Raw genomic sequence first — 24,238 nt, 5'->3', positions numbered from 1 at the left:
AACATGTTTAATTCTTCATCATGTTCCTCAAACAGTGTGGCGGGGTGCATTATCCTGCTTAAAGAGGCCACTTCCACCAGGGAATACCATTGTCATGAAGCTGTACCTGGTCTACAACAATGGTTAGGTAGGTAGTACATGTTCAATTTACACCCAGCAGAACATTACCCAGAGCATCACACTCCCTCTATCCAACAGTGCATCACTTCTCCCGGTAACAAGGCTGTCAACGTGATGTAAAAGAAAACGGGATTCATCTGACCAGGTTATTGTCTTCCACTTCTCCAAGGTCTGGTTTCGATGCTTGAGTGCTTGTTGCAAGTGCTTTCGATGGTGGACAGGTTTCATCATAGGCACCCTGATTGCTCTGCCACTAAATTCTCACAACTGCTTCTCTTTCTTGTGAATGAAGCTCAGGAGGCAGAGTCCCAGAAATCAAAATAAGACTTTATTGGACAAAGCAACAACGCCGAGACGCCTGCATGGCATCTGACCATCTCACTCACAACTCACACATTTACAGTTTTAACCAATGATCTCATTTGCAGGTGCTCTCCTCCCATTTCTCTTTCTGTAATCTCCCTGACACGTTTGTCACAGTTACTTCATTAACTGGCCTGTTCTCTTTGTAAGGGTGGCTGACTGACAACTAGTCTACATCAAAAACATTTTTTGATTGTCCCACAAAATAATTATTCAGTGATTTTGCCTCTTTATTTTTATCAAGAGAACATGTTGAAAGACACATAAACCAAAAAAGCAACTTAGTATCAGTGCAGAATCCAACTGCAAACTTCAGCTAAAATCCCATTCTTTCCTCTGTGTCTTCTCTCACAGTCATGTAGGCCATGAAGCCTTCAAAACACATCTGGCTTTTATAGTATTCAAACTCAATTGCTTTCTATAGGATGAATTTAATATTTCCTCATTTCCTTATGTCGTTTTAGAGATACTCTGACCCAGTTGCCTTGCCATAACAATTTGGCCCTTGTCAAAGTCGCTCAGATCTTTATTCCTGTCCATTTCTCCTGCATCCAACACAGTGATTACAAGAACTGATTGTTAATCTACCCAGAACTTAATATGTTGCCTTGATAGAAGATAATCAACGATATTCACTTCACCTGTGACTAGTCATAATGTCTTGGTTCAAAGGTTCATATATACTGTATATATATATCTATATATGAACAAAAATGGTGCACTAAATGTGGTTCAATGACTTGTAATCTAGGGGAACTACCTCTTTAAAGGTGCTATATAGTACCTTTGTCAAATGGTGCTATACAGAACCATACGAGTTGATTGAGAACTTTACTTTCAGAATGCTTCAGTCACAAAACATGAAGATATAGCCTAATTATCTGACTACATAACACAAAGCGGTTAATATATATAATTTGCCTTTTTTATTGTGACAATTTCGGTATATAGCTGACTTCACAAACACCTACTGTCGAGCCTCTTATCAGATTACTGTCATTCAAATACTGTACAGCCAATCACCACTTCTTAGCTTTCTTTCATCCTCCAATTGTATTCCTCCTTCCAAATAATTTAAACTGCAACTTACAGCTCTCAGTATCCGATCTTGTTGCATCCCATCACCACCCCATTCTCCTCATATTTTAGATGTTACTCCACTCTCATATGTTTGCTATGAATGGGAATTTACTACAATGGCAAAAACTGTTTTGAATCACTTTTTTTTCTTTTCTGAGGTCAAAAAGTCTTGTGTGGGGGCCTTATAGAGGGGCCTTGGGGGGAACCACATTATCTTCAGGAAATACACTGTATTGTAATGTCTTTTTAATCCTTTCCCCAACTAAACTAAGAGACTAAGAGAGAGTTAGAGTGGTGTTTCCCAACCCTGTTCCTGGAGGCAAACCAACAGTACACATTTTGAATGTCTCCCTTATCTGAACCATATATTTCTGGTCTTGGAGTTTCTACTAATGAACTGATGAGTTGAATCAGGTGTGTTTGATTAGGAAGATTAGGAAAATGTGTACTGTTAGTGTGCCTCCAGGAACAGGGTTGGGAAACACTGAGTTAGAGAACCTTTAAAGGTTCCCTAGAATTAAAAATTGAATTTATCTTGGCATAGTTAAATAACAAAAGTTCAGTACATGGAAAAGACATACAGTGAGTCTCAAACTCCATTGTTTCCTCCTTCTTATGTAAATCTCATTTGTTTAAAAGACCTCAGAAGAACAGGCGAATCTCAACATAACACCGACTGTTATGTAACAGTCGGGGTGTACACCCCCAATATTTGCATATGCCAGCCCATGTTCAAGGCATTTGACAAGGGCAGAACGTCTGGATGTGCACAGCAGAATCATCAGGTAAGCAAGCAAGGACAACAGCGAAAAATGGCAGATGGAGCAATAATAACTGACATGATCCATGATATCATGATATTTTTAATGATATTTGTAAATTGTCTTTCTAAATGTTTCGTTAGCATGTTGCTAATGTACTGTTAAATGTGGTTAAAGTTACCATCGTTTCTACTGTATTCACAGAGACAAGACTGTCGTTATTTTCATTTTTTAAACACTTGCAGTCTGTATAATGCATAAACACTACTTCATTCTTTATAAATCTCTCCAACAGTGTGTAATGTTAGCTTTAGCCACGAAGCACAGCCTCAAACTCATTCAGAATCAAATGTAAACATCCAAATAAATACCATACTTACACGATTAGACATGCTGCATGACGAACACTTTGTAAAGATCCATTTTGAGGGTTATATTAGCTGTGTGAACTTTGTTTATGCTGTTTAAGGCAGTCGGGAGCTCCGGGGACGGAGAGCACGAGAATTTAAACGGGCCGCAACCTGAATCGGCGCATAGTTAATAATGCCTCAAAATAGGCAGTTAAAAAAATGAATAAAAAAAATCTATGGGGTAATTTGAGCTGAAACTTCACAGACACATTCAGGGGACACTTTAGACTTATATTACATCTTTTAAAAAGACGTTTTACGGCACCTTTAAAGAACTATACAAGGGCTTAACAGGTTCTTTTTATGGCAGTGGTGCTATATACACCTTAACCACCCCAAAGAATTGCCGAAGAACCATACTGGGCTTAACAGGTTCTATATATTGTAGAGGTGCTATATAGCACCTCAACCACCCCAAAGTATCACTGAAGAACCAAAATGTGTGTGTATATATATATATATATATATATGTGTGTGTGTGTGTGTGTGTGTGTTTTAATGTCACTGCATAAACAAAATATGCAATAAACAATTTTTTTAAAAGCATAAGCACGTTTTTCAACAAACATTTCTACTAAATTGTGTGCTCTACACATAACAGAAAATGAATACTCCAATGTGTTATGATATTCACAGTATTGTTTTATGAGGATAGATCATTTGAAAACATGATTATGATTTACTGTATATTAAATATAATATTCCGCTGTTTAAAAAAGAAACAAATAATGACACTCAATCAGTGCATGTTCCAGTTTATTATTTACAGAAGAATTTTTGACACAATATGCATTCATTTTCAATGTTCTTTTTTTTTTTATTTCGTTCTTTACAGTATCTTGTTGCTATGACAAAATATCTCTACCTCATTATTGTCCTCTTAGCTCTTTAATAGATTTGGCGAGTTGTCACATTGTCCCTGTGGAGGTTAGTCCTGTATGGTCAAGGAGCCATATTCACAAAGTTTTATCCCCTGAGTTATTTAAGAATATCACAAAAAAGTCACACACCAAACTACAGGGCAAAAGAGAGACCATATACTTTGCGCATCCAGAAAAGCATTCAGTTGGCTATGAGAAAAACACTGTCTTGAGGAGAAAGGAAACAGCAATAGCTCTTTAAATAACTCCTGAGCGAATCTTTGTGAATAGTGGCTGAAGTTTAACTTTGTTCTACTCTGCATGTTTGGGGACAAGGGTGCAAGACAAGCTATATATGGAAATAATGTGTGATTATGCAGAAATGGATCGTCTTTAGCTGCGACTTTCCACGTCTGCACACAACCCATTAAAAATGTTTTTCTACATGTTCCAGTTTCGCACCATATTTCAACATAATATGCTGAAATGGTGAAGTGGTTATCATGTGAAAAGAAATGAAAAAATAAGCTGTGTCTTTGGTTGTATTGATGGTATTTCAGTTTATCCACACTTGTTTGTTAGTCTTTCATGGAATATTTAATGGTGACATCATAGACGACTCATATTTACAACATCCGTGAGGGTATTTTCCAGAATATTAACGGTTACCACATAAAATTAGACGACCAATTGGATGAAACCTCCTCCACCCAGTTATTTGACAGACAGCGTACAGCTTCTCATTTTGCTCTTCGCTATATTTGGCTTTGTAATTTTGCACATGTGCACCAGCGATGACTTCTTTGTTCCACTTTCCCATTTTAGTTCCTCTGTATTTGGGTTAGTAGCATATCCAGTGCCCTCAATTTAATAAAGTCTGCAGAATCAGGGAAAGTCGCAAAAAGAAGACTTTTAAACAGTATATGGTACACCTGGAAGAATAGGGAATAGTAAGATGGTTACCTAATTCAACTGGGTGGCTTTATTGTTTGAATTGTAACAATACAAATCTTTAATTAGCAGTTCCAGTGTTTTTCTTTTAATCTTCAGCAATCCATTTACTCTTATCGGAGCTTGCAAAATGCATATCTATATTATATAGCTGAATTTACAGGTTAATACATATAATTGGCTTTAAATACAGGTAAACATTTACAGTACATTTAAAAAAAAAAAAAAACTGATAAAACCAATCGCACTCTGTGATGTGATCAGAAGAATATATTATTTTGTCAAAGCAATTTTTCTGAAGTAATTTACATCAAAAAGATCAAAAACCATCCTACAGAAATCACAGTATTACTGTCTTTAGAAGCAACAGTAACTGGTGTTTTGTCAGTGGTTGGTAAAACTGTTTGCCCAGAGCTGCAATCATTTTGTATATTATGAGCAGAAATTCTTTAAGACTGTCTTTATAGGGAAGAAAAAAATCTTCCCTTTTTGTACAGCCAAACACCCCGGAAGACAAACAAAATAGATTGTGATTGTGAATTTACAGATAATTACAATTAATCCTGTTTTGTTAAAGGGAAGTCCTGCCAAACTAAGATATATAAGGGCAAAACCCTGGAGTATTAAAAAATAAATGATATCTATAAGGTTTTTTGCCTTAGTGTTAGTAATATTGGTAAAGGTAAACTGGATATTAAGTGCTTATATAAAGTGCTGAAATTCAAATGATGCAGCCATTGGCCATGTGTCTAATATTCCCTCATATTCATCCTGTATAGTTCCCTCATATAACTCAGTTCTCTTTAATATGGCCCACAAAGTACATTCTGTGACCACGTCGAAGGGTAAATAATGCAAATAATCATGGGAACAGTAGCTAAAAGCTTAAATGAGAGCCTTAATATTGCAATATGTTTCTTTTGGAGAGTGAGTTTGGTTTTGTGTATGTAATTTCTGATGATGTTCAAAATAGAAAGTTACCAATTTCAAGAAAGTAGAGTTAAAAAGAAGTGAGATATAGAGATATATGAGCCTTTCACACCATATCTGAGCTGTGTTGTTTATCATTGATATCCGTTTCACTTAAATTGTGAGACTGGCCACAGGTGCATTGCCTACATTCTGTCTGAAGGCACCCAGCTAAAAATACCGGGAGCAAAGAATGAATGTAACTGCGGAACAACGGAAGGTCATGGTGTGGCTGTGGGTGTCAGATCTTGCTGTTCTCCAGGTGCGAGTCAATGTGCTTGATCAAGGCATCATCGGGGTAACCAACAGGGAAGATTAGCTGGCACAACGGGCAGCTCCTGACGTCACCCTCCTCCTCGGTCTCCATCCACAGCTGTAAAGGGCACAGTGATTTGTTTGACAGCCATAATGTTTCAAATCCACCAATAAAATTGTACAATAAAGGTGAAATGTGTATTTTATTCAATGTTAAAATATCTTCTTTCCCAGCTTGATTGGCACAAACAAAAGATTGATTTCCCTGAAATGGGTAAACAATTGCTGCATCCCAATACGCATATATCCATCCTAAATAGTATTTAAAATTAGAATTAGCGTGTTCCAAATCATAGTGTTGAAATGAGTATTCCAAAGATACCTGGATGGTCTACTTAGAATCCGAAGTGCAGATCAAAGTGCACACTCTAATGGCTAATATTGCGCGTTGGATTCGATTAGAACTACAAACATGAATAAAAAGTGTTAAAAACTACAAACATGGCAGATTTGCGAGAGTGATCATTAAGCAGAGCGGTTTCAGATAAAGGGGTTTGAGTGATTAATAATCAGTATCTAACGCGATGAAAATATATTTATTAAATGTAATACACATTATATTTCATCTGCAACAGCATTGTTAACTTTTATAATGATGTGTTTGGTCATTAAGTTTAAAATGCATCATTATGCAAACATGAGAAGTGTTCTCTGCATGAAAGGCCCATGACTGGCAGATCAATGTGCAACTACATTTCTCTACGAAATGGTAGGAAATAAAATTTAATTGTGACAAGATGATTGACAGGGCAGCTTAAACGGTTACAGGTTGCGCATAACTAAAGACGCAATTATGACTAATTATACTACGGGGGCTGTCAAATGCTCGAATCTGATTGGTTGAGCAACGTTCTAAGGTGTGCAATTATTTTCAGGGAAACGCACGGCTAAAGTAGCAGAGCTTGACCTCGTTACAATTCCATATCACTTCGCCAAATCATTCCAGTTATTTCAAAAGGTCCTTACAGCCTATAACAGCAAAAGAAACAAAACTCACAACGACACCGACCAAGCAAATAAATATAGTAAACTATAAGATAAAAACGACAAATTAGTGTCACAAAATACGTTTTATTGTGTCCTGAAAACGCATACTCTCTCTGTCTCTATCTTTCAAATGTACACACGTACTGTATAACGTTAGTATGGACACACACGAACACAGAAACGTTTTGTCAGCGCTGCTCTGACGAATTAATAAGTCAAATGACTCACCAGCGAGGTAATAACTGTGCGATTCTTGAGGTAGATAAACTTATAGTTTCGTTTCGCTATTAGTAGAGACAATGCTGCCGTAAAAGAGGCACAGATACTCAGGTAGGCTAATTCACATATGCTCATTCTCTCTCTCTCTCAAGTACGTTAATAACTGTATCAATAGTATTTTTCTGCTATCAAGGCTCAGTCCCTCGTTACAAGTTCTGAAATGACGTTTTGGAATTAGCAACGGAGGCTTGGGATGAGATGCGTAAGAAATTAGTCCCACACACAAGAGTGTTTTAGGGACAAAAACCTGACAAATGTCTTGAAATACACCACTGAAACAGTGTCTTGAGTTGTGGTAACCGTAGTATAAGCAGAATAATTGACTCCGGGCCATTGAATTCTTAGAAAATAATGCACACCCGCTTCGCGTCGTGGCCACATTACCACCTCCAGTGTGCATTATTTTCTAAGTATTCAATGGCCTGTCGTCAGTAATTCCTTACGTAGTATGTCCCAAAGACATGCTCTTCTGATACACATTCAAAAGTATGAACTTTTTCTTCACAAAACAGTACATACTTTTAGGGCATAGTATAAATTGGCGAATTGGGCAGCAGCAAATGTCTCTCTGTGGAACTTTCAAGACATTTCAGTGTTTATTAGAGCAGCCAGAAAGTGCAACATCATCAGTTCTAATTTAAATGTAATTGGCCACACCCCACATGAAGTTCAAAAACTAAGCCAAAGCATTATGAATTTTGATTATGAATACTGCAGGAATCCATTCTAAAAACATAAATTTGTAATTCTGTTTGGTTACGCAAATGGTGCAGAAATTACACACTTCACCTTTATGTTGTTCTCAACATAGGCTCATTGGAAAAATGTGCCTCTACCTAAACCCCAAAACCATACCTATGTATAAAGTAGTGGCAGTAAAATACCAACAACTTTTATTCCTTTTCACACAGATTATGATTACAGGGGCAGATTATCAATTAATATCAATTCATTTTACGTTGTACTTTGCACAATAATGTGTTATGATCTCAAAACACTTTGCATGGTTTGTAAATTGATACATTTTAATGTTTGCATCACATAACCAGCTCCATGTGTCTGGCTTTTTTGACATAGTAAACTTGCTCAGTAGCTCACCTGGTACATAATTGCACTTGCAATGCGTCACGAAACGTGCAAGAAGCAATGTAATATCATTTTGCAGAAATGTTGCCACAGGCACGTTTTTCCAATGACCCTGGGTTGGTTATTCTGGCCACTGATTTACTACTCACGTTGATGGATGGCCACGACTGGGCGTGCTCTGCATGCAGGTATCCAGGTGGGTGGCAGCTTAGGGTGTTGGGACGGGAAGGAATGGGGAAAGCTGAACAAGAGGCGGGGCCTCTGCTGCTCGATGAGGGGCTCGACACCCCCAGTGTTCGCGGTGGACTGATGGGATGAGGGCAGGACCACTCCTCCTCATCCTCTGATGACTGCGGAGGCTGTGGGGAAGAATGCAGAGGTGCTGGGCTGGGCTGAGGCTCGAAATGCAAGTGGGACACATCCGAGTGGTGGAAGGACAGCTCCCTGGACAGCCGTGGAGATTCAGCCAATCCCCCATCACCTCCAACCCCGGACTGAGAGCCCTGTCTTTGAACTAACATGTGCTGGCTTCCTCCATGTTGCTGTTGTTGTTGCTGCTGCTGCTGCTGTTGCTGCTGCTGCTTGTGGTAGCTGTCGACATACGGTCGAGGTTTCGGCAGGGTGGACACCGGGTCCAGAGTGAACCGTGGCGGCCGTTGATAAGCCGACGGATCGGCTACTTCAGAGTAACTGCGTCTTCCCTGGAAACTGGCCCTCAGGTGGTGCGAAGTGGGCCTGCAAGAATAGGATGCGGGGCCGTCGCTGAGCTCAGGCAGAGGTGAGCGACGGTGCATGTCCGGAGAGAGACGCTGCAGGATAGGGGAGCGCCGCTGGGGCACAGGGGAGTGACGCTGTTGGATGGGGGAATGACGCTGTTGGATAGGGGAATGCCGCTGCGGAACGGGCGAATGCCTCTGGTGAGGGACAGGAGAGTGGCGCTGAACTAGAAGAGGAACACAAAAGTGAAAAAAAGCTCTATAGATTAAATATAAATTGTAAGACATGACATGTTTAAACATACGCTGGATAAATCCTCCTAAAAGTCAGCATGAGATGAAATTTCACCCTACTGTTTTCTAAATCCATGTTATTGATCTGGATATGTTTTTATGTTATGTGGATTGTTACTTCCATTTCATCGGCAATATCAAAAATAATGAAGACGAGACAAAAAATGTGAAACATTACGATATTTAAGCAATTTCAATTAAAGCATACTATTGCTATATACTAGGGGTGTAACGATACCTTCACGTCACGATTCGATACATATCACGATACTATGGAGTCAAATTAATGCCTTAAAGTTTTGCACAAAAATAAAGTTTTGCAAAACAAAAAAAAGAATTGAGCAATAAAAAAATGTTTTGCAAACAAAAATAAAGAATTGCAAAGGAAAATAAAGTATTGAGCGGAAAAAAATAAGTTTTGCAAACAAAAATAAATTTCAAAATAAAATAAAGTAGTGCAAAAATAAAAATATAATCAATTACAAAAATCAATGACAGCTGTAATCCTATTTTATCTTTGCCACATATTTTTCATGCTCAAACCTACTAAATCATTTGCAACGCTCATTTTATTCTGCGTTTCAGTCAAGCGTGCGCTCACGATACCGGTTTTCCTTTGCGCTGCACTTTTCTGTGCGGTTCTCTTTATGGCACTGGTTTGACATGGGGGTGGAGTCAAGAAACGGGGGCACGCCCCGCAAAATGCATTAGAGGGCAATGTAATCGGCGACAGGTGAAATAATTCTTTGACATGGTTAAAAATAATGAATGGTTTGTTTTTGTTGGTTTGTTTAGCATATGTTGTCGCCGATTACGACCCCCTCCAATGCATTTCGTATAGTAATATGACTCTGTCTCACTGCCTGTATCCACTTTTGTGTCCTTAAACATTCGTTTTTTGGGGTCGACAGCTTATAAAAACTTATTTCTGGGTTTTTTAGCTTGTTAGCTGTACACCTAACAAGCTAAATGTATTTTTTTCTGCTCAATACTTTATTTTTCCTTTGCAATTCTTTATTTTTGTTTGCAAAACATTTTTTTATTGCTCAATTCTTTTTTTTGTTTTGCAAAACTTTATTTTTGTGCAAAACTTTAAGGCATTAATTTGACTCCATACGATACTGAACTCACGATACGATATTATTGCGATACTCCAAGACTCCAAGATCTTACTGTTGATTAAAATGCTAAATTTGATATTATATTGGGGGTGGAAATGCATAGGCTTAGTGCTGGTAACCCAATGCACAGGACAATGGTGACACCAGAGTAAAAATATTCATGATTCTGAAGCTGAAAAAACAGAATTATTTTAGACGAATATGCTTGCACTGTGTCACTGACTAGATATATTTAAAAAAATGTAGGCCGTTATTATAATGTAGGCCAGAATACATTATATTCAACATTATATATAGTAGTTTAATGTAATACTGACACTAAAACTCTGTAAACTTGAATTTTTTTCTTCACACAGTAATTTTCATTTTGCGTGAACTATACGCAATACATATTGTCACTATATTGTGATACGATATATTGTAACACCCCTATTATATACTATTACTATTGCGAAAATATGCAGTTTTTTTAATAATAAAAGTATAGAAAGTATTTGACAATTTCAAATAATTCAGTCATAGTCAATAATGTCAAGAATTGACCTATATGCACGAGCTGATGAATTAACTAAACACATCCTACACATATGAGATTAATCAGATTTTTATACACAACATAAACTAGTCAGAATGCGCAAGTCACATTGTGATTACGCACTTTCAATAACAACTCACTAAAATATGGGAAATTACATGAAGTTTCTGTTAAAATTATATGGTTAAATTCATGTATGAATATTTGGTTAAACGAAAGGTGGCACAGTTCCTTTTATTACCGGAAGAATATCTTGAAAGGCACACAGTCTCTAATGGACAGATAGACGTCTGTAATGACTTCCTCTTTCCCCTCACATTTCCTCTTTGAGATATTTCCATATTGTTTTCCTGTGCATTCACACCAGCACCTGTGGTAGGCTACTTCTACACAAATTTCTGACTAGCAGCGGGCACACAAGATCTTGTACAGAAGATGCATCTGCCTCTCAATAAGAAGTCTAACGTGCATATACTGAACTTCCTGCAATCGTGAGATTGCAATCAGCTATTTAGAGAAATCAGTCTATCTATGAATCAGTAGGGTTTTTTTCCCTCTCTATCCGCTTCTGCTTTTTTGGTCTGGTTTCCTATATCAAATGGGTTTTTGTGGTTGAGTGCAGAGGTGCTAAAAAGATAAGAGGGGAGTTGTTTATGTTCTCAGACTTTAAAGAAGACACTCAACGTAAGAGGCGATCAAAACGTCAGCAAAAATATTCCTTGTGGAATACATCTAGAGCAAACAAGCATGAAGTGCTAAAAAAAGTTGATTCAATTATAAAAGAGGTTAATTAAAGTATGAAAATATGATTATTTGCTAAATCAGGTCTTAACACTACATGGCAAAACGATTGAGCATCAGTATGGTTAGATTGGTAGTCGATGTTTCAAATCATCCCGAAAGACTTAATTGAGTGCATGGGTGCCACATATGGGAATATATTGGGAAAAAATTTAGAGAAATTAAATTAGTGATTTCCTCTTTGCAGCCATTTAAATGGGCTTCATCCAATTTTTGGATCTTGCACCCCATCAAGCCAGTTAATTCATTCCACAGCAGACCTCTTTCTACTGTACATAAAATAGACAAAACTGTAATTACAAGTTGTCTATGTAATGTTGGCTGTATAGAATATAGAACTGTGTAAAATATAATTATAGTTGTTCAAATCTATATGGGACCCACGCTGGCAAAATGAGTCGAAAATCGCACGGGCTAATTACAAGCTACAGGCAAAACAAGTCAAAAATGCTGATTTTGGTAAGCCCTCATCTAGTGATCCAAATGCTTCAAATAGCAATTAAACATCTAAAAGTATCTTTATTTGTATGTTTTCCGAGAGGAGTACCTTTCCTTTGACCTTGAAAAATGCAGTTTTTCTCTGCTCGAGTCTCAACGACTTCCGCTTCCCTCAGCACAACTTTGGTATTGTTGTAAAGCACAGCATTACAAATTTGTAAATATTCATAGCGTATTTTTGATGGCATGAGTCTGAACCAATGAAATGTGATTTTCAAACACACGCTGATGTGAACAAATTGATCTTGCTCGTGCTGACTGACAGATCCGAAGGCTGCGCATCTCGATATACACGTATACACAGATTTCCACAGTACTTCAAAATATTGAAGTAAATATTGAAAAAAAGTTGAATATGTATATTTTCCTTAAGATAGCTGGTTTTGACGAGGTGTGTGCCAAATTAGGTGTTATTAACAGGGATTTTGTTTTGGAACCTTCAGAAACTTTAACTCGATTTTTCACAAAATTGACTTTGCTGATTCCAACAAAACATACATGAGAGATTGTGAAAATAACAATAACTCATTTTTGAAAATTCGCCAATTGCGACTCATTTTGCCTGCATGGGTCACATACGTCTCTGAATGAATGTATAAAATGGATGCTATAGGGCGACCCTCGTCCTCGCACCTGGGCTCGCAGGCTCCTGTGAGGCCTTCCGCAATATCTCGGTCTGTTTCGAGGTCAGAGCCTGTAACTTGCCCAACTCCTCTGTTAGCTCAGTATAGGCCAAAGCCAGATTGACTCTGTAGAGAGAACAGGAGAAAGAGATAATGAGAAAGAGTTTTAGTATTATAACCACCCTTGAATCAAGTTTAACCAGTTTCTAAATGCCCTGAAACGTCATCACTGCCATATTCTTGCTATGTAAATTAGACTCACACTGTAAATTGCACTTATTTACAAAACTAAACATTATTTACCAAGTGCAATAAACATCATGCTATTACCACCTGCTAACCAGCTGAGATGGAACTGCACTGGATCTAAACTGCACATTGCTGCATAACTGAAAATGACAATAAAAATATATAAGCACTATTTCCTCAGCACATAAAAGGAATAATAAGATGACATGCTTCAGCACATAACATGTTTATGACAGTTGGTAACACTATTTAACTGCGATATGTGTCGCTCCACCAGTGAGAACATAACGCATGACTGAGAAAAACAGCGAAAACAGAAAACAGTGTAGTTTCAAATCATCTGACTCTGCAGTCACTCACCATGACAACCAAATTTCTAAAAAGTCACAGTCATCACAAAAATTGGCAAATGATTTCCTATATAACTGTGCTAGTCTCTCGTATCACTCCATTCGGTCTATAGCGGTCTATTCCTTCATACATTATAAACTAACTTTAACTCATAATCAATATTGAATGACCATTTATTTATTTATTTAAATGACAAATACTCATTTCTTAAGCAATCAGTCTGTCATTATCAATAATTAAATGGAATAAAATAAATCAGGGTGGTTTATTTTGCAGTAATGACTGGCCAAATGTTCATTACCTCTTGCAAACCTTTTGATAAATTGATACTCATTTAACAAAAATTTGATTAGATACTGTATTGAAATTATCTTGTTTACTCAAAAGATAACTGATTCAAATACTAAATAAGCCTGACACAGATGAGTGATACATTTGTGATAATCATCAAAAAGTAAGTTTTATGGTAAAACATGGCAGCTAACTTTGATGCAAGGAAACAGAAACAGTCATCAGATGCACTTTATCTGATTTGGCGCTGACCAAATTCACAAAAACCTCTGGAGCTTTATTATAAAAAGACTCATCGTTTTGGAGATGGTGTCAGATATATCAGGAGAGACATTTCAGTTTTACACTTCAGAGGGCACGTGAGACCACTCACTTTTTTAAACCTGCTTACATTCGCATGAATTTGAGAACCACAGAGAAGTATATGGTACATGTAACCATCATGCTGTTTGAATTTGTACTTTTCAAGTCAACTTCATTATGAGTGCCATTTTTCATATTTATAATGATTAAAAAATAAAAAATAAAAAAGCTAATCTAATCTTCACTGCAAATTTGAAAACAATTTATTACCACTTTGACTATGTTATGTCACTTTACTGCATATTTTAATTAATTGCAAATGACAACAATGACTAAAAATAAAAATAAAAAAATATGAAGAGGGTCAAACAGGAGGGGCCAAAACTAATGATGAAGTTCATTGCATTTTATTAAAATGAATAAAATGAGTCAGCTGCCACTAAAGCGGTCTGGTGCAAGGTCACATCTAGTCAATTTTCTCTCTCGGTTAGTGGAGGACTAAAGCTCTCTGCCTCTTTCTCAGTCCCACACACACACACACACACACACATGCAAATTGCCATATGGCCCAAAGATATCTGAATAAGAGAGATCCAGCAGCATAGTTGCATAATCATGCCTTGTATCTGTTTATATTGAGACTACTTAATACCAAATAACAAACCTCAGTATAAGCAAAGTATTGGATACCCAGCTTTAATTCGTATTCACAGACCACAGATCAAAAGAAACCACAGGCCAGTTGGTTTTAACCAGCTCGCACCACCACCAGTGATCTGCAAAGTTTTCATCTGTTGCTGGCCATTGAGCCATAGCATTGGATATTCTTACCGTTCTGCTCATTATGTCCTTCATTTGGCCCTCTGGGCTCCTGAGCATCCAGTCAGGCTTGGCAGCCATAGTACTTAGCGGTAGTGAGTTGCCTTTCTCTTCCATCATTACAGACGCATGAGCAACAACTCAACTCTCCAAGTGTCATCCTCATTTGATAGACACTATCTATCAAAGAGGTATTTACAGCAGATTTAGATGATGTGCAACACTTTTTTTCTCACCTCCACACGCGCACGCTCGCTCACACACACACACACACACACACACACACACACACACACACACACACACACACACACACACACGCATCTACAGTATGAATCTTATGAAGCTGCCTATGAAAGCATCACCTCTTGGACTGTGAACTGAAAATATTTTTTTCAATGTTTTTTTCCCTATTAACATATGAAATGAAACAAAAGTCAGTCTATCTATCTATAATATAATAGATGTAATATATGTAAAGGTAAAATCACAACCCTTGAAGTATGAAAAAGTGCTTTTGTTGAGCAGCTGCAGTACTATTCAGTACTATATAAGTACAAAAAGAAAAAAAAAAGTTTGAGTGGGAGGATGTGTATGCGTATATTTGTGAATATTGATGATGATGATCTAGTGTGGGAGGAATGGGTATGTGGGTTGCTTGAGCGATGTCTGACCTTTGCTCTGAAACTAGCATCTATAATATTCATCTTCTTTATGCTAACAAATGTCAGCTCTATGTATTTATCTTCTATTTTTCAGCAAAACTTCAATTTAAAGCAGCCATATAACTTAATCAACATAGCCCACACTGCAGATAATAAATACTTTGTAATCAGGAACAAATAAGGACATTGCCCCAAAGAGCATTATTAAAAATAACGGCAAAACATCCATCTCAACCCTTCGAATCAATATCTTTGGGTAAATAAGGCATTACCTGATATCAAATCAAACAAGAAAGTCAGCAAATACAAGCTAATTGCCAGCTATCTTTGATACACACCACCCACCCACCAACCCATATATATTTTATTTAACCCATAGCAGCTAAGTAAATTTATCTGACAATCCATCAATATTACCTAAATGTGTCCATATTCAATTTCAAATATTTATTACAAACTAGATCAATACCAAAAGTGAACATTAAAATCTAAAATTTATTCTTAAAAAAGAAAAAAACATATAAAACACACATATAAGAAAAACCGAGGGATGCCAATTTCAATTAAATTTACCAGAATATTGTGGAATTTCTTCAAACTACAGATCTTATTTGCATCTCTTTTAGAATCGGTGGCTAAGAAAATGAAAACAAATCTAGCTTTTTTCCCCCAATAAACCCCTCCATCAGAAAACAACACAAAACATCAAAAACTACCAGCATAAGAATATCTGAGTAACTGCAAGTAAGATTTTGGCCGTTTTCTGTTAAATCACGACTTTTACAAGAACCATCAGTTCAAACAGAGAGGGGGAGTAGAGTGTGAAACTGTGAGGTGCAAAGAGACGTAGGCATTACTGTGACCTTCCTTTCCAAGATTCCCCATTTCACTTAAACACAGGTTACTTTCAGTGCACCTGTATTCTTTTCAACATCAGTTAGACTTTAAACCATTTCTGTGTGATTGTGAAAGTGATCTGGAGGCTTGCCAATAGCTATATTGCCCTCTACTGGCCAACACATTTAAAGGAAACTAGCCATGCAATTGCAGCAAATAACAGAGCAGCAAAATCTAATGAAATACATTTACAAAAGCAGTAACTTAAATGTTAATATTCACAGCTGTGGTCTTTTAATCAAGGAAGAAGCCACTTACTGTTCATCTCCAACTTTCTTTATCCACTCCACATCACACTGTCCACATGTTGAGCTCACCTCCTGTGCAAAAGAGAGTCATATCAGGCTTTGTGCTTTCTGTATATTACCTATGTGCAATATGAACTATATGTGAATGTGAAATTCATGTTCAAGAGTTTGGGGTCGGTAAGATTTCTCTCTTATACTCACCAAGGATGCATTTATTTGATCATAAAGTCAGTTAAAACAGTAATATTGTGACATATTATTACAATTTAAATTACATTTATGTTTTTAATATACTTTAGAATGTAATTTATTCTTGTGATGGCAATGCTGAATTTTCAGCATCATTACTCCAGTCTTCAGTGTCACGTGATCCTTCAGAAGTCCTTCTAATATGCTGATTTGCTGCTCAAGAAACATTTCTTCTTCTTATGTTTATAAAACACTTTTGTTGATTCATATTTTTATGCAATGTAATGCATCCTTGATAAATAAAAGTATTAATTTCTTCCAAAGAAATCTGAAGTCCAAGTTTATGAAAGCATGAAAGGTCACGTCACTGCTAGATCTGAGACAAATTTCAAAGGCAAAATTCAGCTATATGCTATAATTGAAAGTACAATTTTTTTAATTGAATTTTGATTGTTTTAATATTACTTATCAGTTTTCTTTGAATCTGAGAATAGTTGAGACAAAACAGCACAGATCAGTCAAAGAGACTTGCTTCTCTTGGAAAAAAAGGTTCTTATATAGAACCTTAAAGGGTTCTGTCAGGCACTTCATATATAGATCCTATTAGGCGTTTCCATCATAGGATCCTTTTATGGATTTAGTTTAAAAAAAAAAAAATTTGGTTTTAAGCAGCTTGTAAACATACTTTATCACTAGAAAAAATTGACATTTCTCTTTATTTAGAACCTTTTTGGCATAAGGGGTTATTTAAAATTGAGTCAAGAACCCTATAAGTTTCTATATAGAACCCCATTGAAGACTGTGATTTTGGTCAAAACTCAATTTTAACATTATGTAGTTCTTATGTCAGTCTTTAAGCATGTGCATGTCACTGACCCTCTGTCTCTGGTTGCTTTGCAATTCTCTCAGCTCTTCCCGTAATCTCTCGCATTCCGCTTTTAGCTCCTCCTCCCTCTGACACGCCCCCTGAGCCTCGTGCCGTGCCCCCTCTAGCTCCGCCTCCAGGCGCTGTAATTTGAGGTCAGAGAGGGTGTCCAGACTTCGGGAGCTCTGTAGGGTCATGGGGCAGTCTAGCACTTGGGATGGACAATTATTATGATTAGATAAGCCAAGTATTGCATCAGTGAATAAAAATCAACATCCGTCATGTGCCTTTTACTGCTAGAACAGCAGAATATGTAGCCTTTAAGGGGATAGTTATCCTATGATTTACTCACCCTCAAGACATCCTAGGTGTATATGACTATCTTTTTTCAGATGAACACAATTGGAAATATTTAAAATATGGCTCCAGGGGGTTAATGGCCTTCTGAAGTGATGGGTTTTTGTAAGAAAAATGTCCATATTTAAATCTTTATAAAGTAAAATAACTAGCTTCCGCCAGACGACTGTACACATACTGCACAAGTCGACTTGCGCCAAATGAGTAACCCCTGAAGTGATGTATGACGCAGGATGTAGGAGTAGCATAAGCTTAGACGCCTCTCTCGGTTTAAACAAATATGGCTGGGCAACAAACTCAAGCTTTTCTTCTCTTATATCGAAATCCTCTGACATTTCTCTTTAAAATTTATTGTTTTAGACTTCTATTCATGAGTTTTGCTTTGCTCCTCTGTGCTTTCGTGTTCGTCATAGTGTCATGCGTGGGGTCAGGGCCACAAATCGATGCGTACGACCGTCTGCTGGAAGCTAGTTATTTTACTTTATAAAGTTTTAAATATGGATTTTTTTCTTACAAAAACCCATCGCTTCAGTAGGCCTTTTTTAACTCCCTGGAGCCATATTGATTATTTTTTATGATGGATGGATGCACTTTTTGGGGCCTCAAAACACATCCCACCCAGTGTGAGATTTTCAAATCTTAAGTTATTAAAGAATTAGATGGAACAAAAAAATAGATGGAACATCAAAGGCTGAAATTATCCACCAATCTTCCCAAAATATAAGTAAAGTTTGCACTAAGGTAGGGTTAAATCACAGAAAAACGTCAAGTATAATGTTTAATGAATATCGATATATTGCTGGTATTCCTCAGAAGAACATGGGATGTTGCAGACAAATTGTCCGAAAGCATGTCTTTGAAGCAACACAATGGAATCAATTCAGTGGAATCAGTTCAATGGAAAGGATTCCGGAAGAGAATACAATGCTGAATAAAGTCATAGTTTTTGTTATTTTTGGACCAAAATGTATTTTCGATGCTTCAAAAACTTCTAACTAACCCACTGATGTCACATGGACTACTTTGATTATGTTTTTATTACCTTTCTGGACATGGACAGTCTACCGTACACATTTTCAATGGAGGGACAGAAAGCTCTTGGACTAAATCTAAAATATCTTAAACTGTGTTCCGAAGATGAACGGAGGTCTTACGGGTTTGGAACGACATGAGGGTGAGTCATTAATGACATCATTTTCATTTTTGGGTGAACTAACCCTTTAAGCAAGTCCAACAAATATACCTCTCTACGCTATGTAATGGGAATTCTCTCCTTCATCAGCCAATGGAAGCAGATGGCAACTTACAAATATCTGGACAGGAGGTTTGGTTGCCACCCTAGGGCCAACATTGTTAACAGGGCAGAAATCCAACCTAAAGTCCCCCTACACGCATCCTTTACTCCATGTAGCTCTGAAACCTTGAAGATGGAGAATACAAGACTGAACTATTTCCTGTCAAAGCGTCCTGCTCCTCACCCCCGGCGTGGGCACTGTGATTCAGCAGCTCACAGAAAAGCAGTCCTTGAGCCAGCAGCTATTGTGACAGTTCAGCAATAAGCAAGCAGAAAACACACACCCCTGCACGCCTACATCTCACACCAAAATCACAGTGAAATGGATTTTTATTCTTTCTTTTTTTCATATTTGCATGTAATATTTGTATTCATGAGTGCAGACAAAATTGACATCATTCTTGTATTATTTTCTGACAGGGTTACAGAACATCTCTGTTGCGTTATTTACATAAATACATAATTTGCTTGAGTTCTCTGGGTTTATTTGACTGCTGCTGAGTGCCTATGAGTTTGACTGAAATGTTTTAGATCCCTGAAAGGGGTCACAAGGGAAAGGTATGACCTTCTTCTCGAAAATAAGCTTTCCATTTAGTTACATAGTCTCTTTGTGTTGAGTCTTTCCTGAGCAAAAAAAAAAAAAGACAGTGAAAGGAAAGAGAGAAAGGAAGAGGGGAATGAGGTAAAAGGAGAGAGATGCAACACAACACTGCCATCAGGGGAAAAAACAAAGAGGACAACAGGACCGATGCTTGGCCTGTTTGAAGTCCTTCATAGGAGATGGGCTCTTTGAAAAAACAAAATTAGGCTAGATTGAAAACTGGACATAAATTGAGAAGCATATATAATGAAAAAGGACACTTCAAAGACCCCAATACACAATATGACAATATGTTGTTGGAGCTGAATACAAATGAAGCAGGCATATAAAATGACAAATAATGAACAAGATCTTATGCTGATTAACAACTCTAATAGGAAATATGGCAAAACACTAAGCTTTTAATTCTCTTAACCACAAATTATTGGTTGGGAAATTAGCAAAATATATGCAAATGCACTGCTTAAAAAGCTATAGCTGTCTCAGAAAAACATCAAAGACAGAAAGAAGTTTTTGGCAGAATATTGGAAGTTGTGTGTGGAGTGATGAATCACTACGAAACACGAGTTGCATGGTGATGCTCTAGAGCGCTGTCTTCGAAAATCTGCTGAGAAATATATAATAACTGCATCTCTAACACAGTGAAGCATGGAGGGAGAGGTGTCATTGTGTGGGGAGCTTTTTTAGTTGCTGGTATTGGTGAGCTACTTCACTCTAAAAAGTCATTTAATGCTTTTGGGTATAGGAGAATATTGCAGAATGGATTGATTCCCACAAATGAAAAGTTGTTATATAACAATATGTAATACATGTTATAGTCCATCAGGCTCATGTTTTGGCCACATATGGGTCTCACATTAAACTAAAACAAACTGGGAGACATTTGTTTTAACTACTCATTAACTGTTTGAAGCCATTAACATTGAGTGGAACAACACTGACTCTTCATCCTGTAAAAGGCTGTCTGGATAGGCTGTTCTGTGGTATGCTACTTTATCTACAGTATTTGTGCAATTCTTGCTAATTTCCTGACCAGTGATTTGTGATTAAAATGGTTAAGACCATTAAAGAATTAGTTCACCCAAAAATGAAAATTCTGTCATTAATTATTCACCCTCATGTCGTTCCAAACCTGTAAGACCTTTGTTCATCTTCGGAACACAAATTATGATATTTTTGATGAAATCCGAGAGCTGTCTGACTCCTCCATAGACAGCAATTTAATTACCACTTTCAAGGCCCAGAAAGCTACTAAAGACATCGTTAAAATAGTCCACATGACTACAGCGGTTCAACCTTAATTTAATGAAGCCACGAGAATACTTTTTGTGCGCAAAAACAAAACAAGGCTCAGTATTGGCCAACGCTGTTTACGTGAGCAGCACGACGCATGCGTGTGATGTTGATGCAGGAGCCAGCCAATAATGAGTCAGCGTTCTGACATAAAACCTGGAAGCGCTGAATGTAAACAGCGTAGGAGACCGACAAGGAAGAGAAGAAATTGTTGAATAAAGTCATTATTTTTATTTTGTTTTTGCGCACAAAAAGTATTCTCGTCGCTTCATAAAATTAAAGGTGCCGTAGAATTTTTAAAAGATGTAATATAATGTCCCCTGAATGTTTTAACTGCCTATTTTGGGGCATCATTAAATATGAGCCGATTTAGGCTGCCGCCCCTTTAAATGCTCACGCTCCCCGCCCACGGAGCTCGCGCTTGCCTTTAACAGCATAAACAAAGTTCACACAGCTAATATAACCCTCAAAATGGATCTTTACAAAGTGTTCGTCATGCATGCTGCATGCATACATCGGATTATGTGAGTATTGTATTTATTTGGATGTTTACATTTGATTCTGAATGAGTTTGAGGCTATGCTCCGTGGCTAACGGCTAATGCTACACTGTTGGAGAGATTTATAAAGAATGAAGTTGTGTTTATGAATTATACAGACTGCAAGTGTTTAAAAATGAAAATAACGACGGCTCTTGTCTCCGTGAATACAGTAAGAAACGATGGTAACTTTAACCACATTTAACAGTACATTAGCAACATGCTAACGAAACATTTAGAAAGACAATTTACAAATATCACTAAAAATATCATGATATCATGGATCATGTCAGTTATTATTGCTCTATCTGCCATTTTTCGCTATTGTTCTTGCTTGCTTACCTAGTCTGATGATTCAGCTGTGCAAATCAAGACGTCCTGCCCTTGTCTGATGCTTGAACATGAGCTGGCATATGCAAATATTGGGGGCGTACATATTAATGAGCCCGACTGTTACGTAACAGTCGGTGTTATGTTGAGATTCGCCTGTTCTTCAGAGGTCTTTTAAACAAATGAGATTTATATAAGAAGGAGGAAACAACGGTGTTTGAGACTCACTGTATGTCATTTCCATGTACTGAACTCTTGTTATTCAACTATGCCAAGATAAATTCAATTTTTAATTCTAGGGCACCTTTAAGGTTGAACCACTGTAGTCACATGGACTATTTTAATGATGTCTTTAGTACTTTTCTCAGCCTTGACAATGGTAATTAAATTGCTGTCTATGGAGGAGTCAGAGAGCTCTCGGATTTCATAAAAAAATATCTTAATTTGTGTTCCGAAGATGAACGAAGATCTTACAGGTTCGGACTGACATGAGGGTGAGTAATTAATGACAGAATTTTCATATCTGGGCAAACTAACCTTTTAAAAGTAAATATTCACTAAATATTTTGCCATTTTTTGTTTTGAAATAGATGTGACGTAAGATCATACAAATTGCAGTACTATCCGAATACACTAATTTTCATTCACTCATTTACTTGTATAGAGACCTACTTGTATATGACATTCACTATGTAGTGAATAGTGCTTGAGTGAACGAGTCAGCAGCAGTAGATCTGCATGTCCTAGAACACTGAGTGATTTCTAAATGAACATCTGCATGCATACACACAAATCAAAACTTACTATGCGGGTCAGGGCTGTGTAGTTGCAGATACTGCATGTCTTTGTTGTGTAGCTGTGTGTTGAGTTTGTGTAGAGAGCTCTCCCTCTGCCTCAGAGCCGACTCGAGACTGTGAATCCGCTCAACGTGTTTCTCCACCAGAGACGTCTGAGACCGGGAAAGAGTGAGAGAAGAAAGGGAAAAGAAGAGAGGGAAAGCGACAAAGATGAACGCAAAAGTAAAAGATTATAAAAGATTAAAACTGAAACACCAAAAGAGAAAGCACAGAGAGTAACACAGGCAAAGAGGGACTGATCAAAAGATAGACAAGGGCAAAGAGGCCATTATTTTAACCATGCAGATTCTTCCGACATTCACGTCCATGTGGAATTTTTGTCAGCAATAAAAGATGAGGACACGTAGATGTAACAGCTGATAGCTGGCTGAGTGTTTCGGAGAGGCAAACGGCACAGATGCTCAAAAGCTTGCATCATGCAATTTTCAAAACTTCACTCTTTTGGTCCCAGCCAAATCCAATCGAAGCCATTTGAGACCCATGTTTAAAACTTAGAACGCAAATGTGCATATATGATTACAGATATCCAGCATCATCCACTTATACAAGGGCTTGGCTGGGAAATATAAGAGACCAATTACATTCACACAGCCCTGTTAGGATGTACGCATAGTACAAGATTAATCAAGTGGACACCTGGTTGGATTAAAGCCTGAAGCACATGGAGAGGCTAATTATCGCAACTGCCCATCCGCTCGGCAGCCAAACTTAGCATGGATGTCGGGGAATGAATGTTTCAGAAGAGCTCTCACCATCTTGTCCAGGTCTCGCTGAAGGCTGGACTTCTCCATGTGGATCTTCTCATATGCCTGAATGACATCTTCAAGCTGCTCCTCTCGTTCTTTGCTCTTCTGAAGCTGTAGAACACACACACACCTAGTTTAATCCTCACAAAAATCTTTTTACATTTTCATCAAAACATTATTTAGTGTTTTTAATATGTGCTTTGAATTACAAGGACAGTTGGGCTGTCCTCAGGCTGTATAATGACAAGCTGTTGCAACATTTGGTATTAGGCAGGTGTAGTATAAAAATATACATATATATATATATATATATATATATATATATATATATATATATATATATATATATATATATATATATATCTCAATAATTTTGTCAGTTATTTCTTGTCACATTTCTTTTTTTACTGGCTTGTTTGTTACCATTATGGAATTTTTATGTTCCTAATAGGCCCATAATATCGGTTCTGCTGGAAGCTGAGACTTAAATCTTGCATTCAGTTTTTTTTATTTATTTATTTTTTATTCGCCACTGTTGAGATAGAGTGTCAATATAGATATGGAAGCAAGAGGCTT

At 37.3% G+C, this 24,238-nt stretch overlaps 1 protein-coding gene across 2 annotated transcripts in view; it reads right to left on the bottom strand.

Moving 5' to 3' along the window:
• Positions 1-3,472: 3,472 nt before the first annotated feature.
• Positions 3,473-24,238, bottom strand: part of tbkbp1 (TBK1 binding protein 1) — a 63,884-nt gene continuing 43,118 nt past the window's right edge. For both annotated transcript variants that reach the window (XM_048170736.1, XM_048170737.1), the window contains 7 exons: positions 23,669-23,773; positions 22,864-23,008; positions 17,658-17,857; positions 16,603-16,664; positions 12,780-12,895; positions 8,331-9,124; positions 3,473-5,887 (listed from right to left, as the gene is read on the bottom strand). In XM_048170736.1, coding sequence (XP_048026693.1) covers positions 5,756-5,887; positions 8,331-9,124; positions 12,780-12,895; positions 16,603-16,664; positions 17,658-17,857; positions 22,864-23,008; positions 23,669-23,773 — 1,554 coding nt within the window. In that variant the 3' untranslated portion in view covers positions 3,473-5,755. The remainder of the gene's footprint in view (positions 5,888-8,330; positions 9,125-12,779; positions 12,896-16,602; positions 16,665-17,657; positions 17,858-22,863; positions 23,009-23,668; positions 23,774-24,238) is intronic.

This window comes from Megalobrama amblycephala, linkage group LG20 (assembly GCF_018812025.1).
Source record: "Megalobrama amblycephala isolate DHTTF-2021 linkage group LG20, ASM1881202v1, whole genome shotgun sequence".
Classification (NCBI taxonomy): domain Eukaryota; kingdom Metazoa; phylum Chordata; class Actinopteri; order Cypriniformes; family Xenocyprididae; genus Megalobrama; species Megalobrama amblycephala.
Note: the sequence above shows the minus strand (reverse complement) of the source record. Positions and strands in the feature narration are given on the sequence as shown.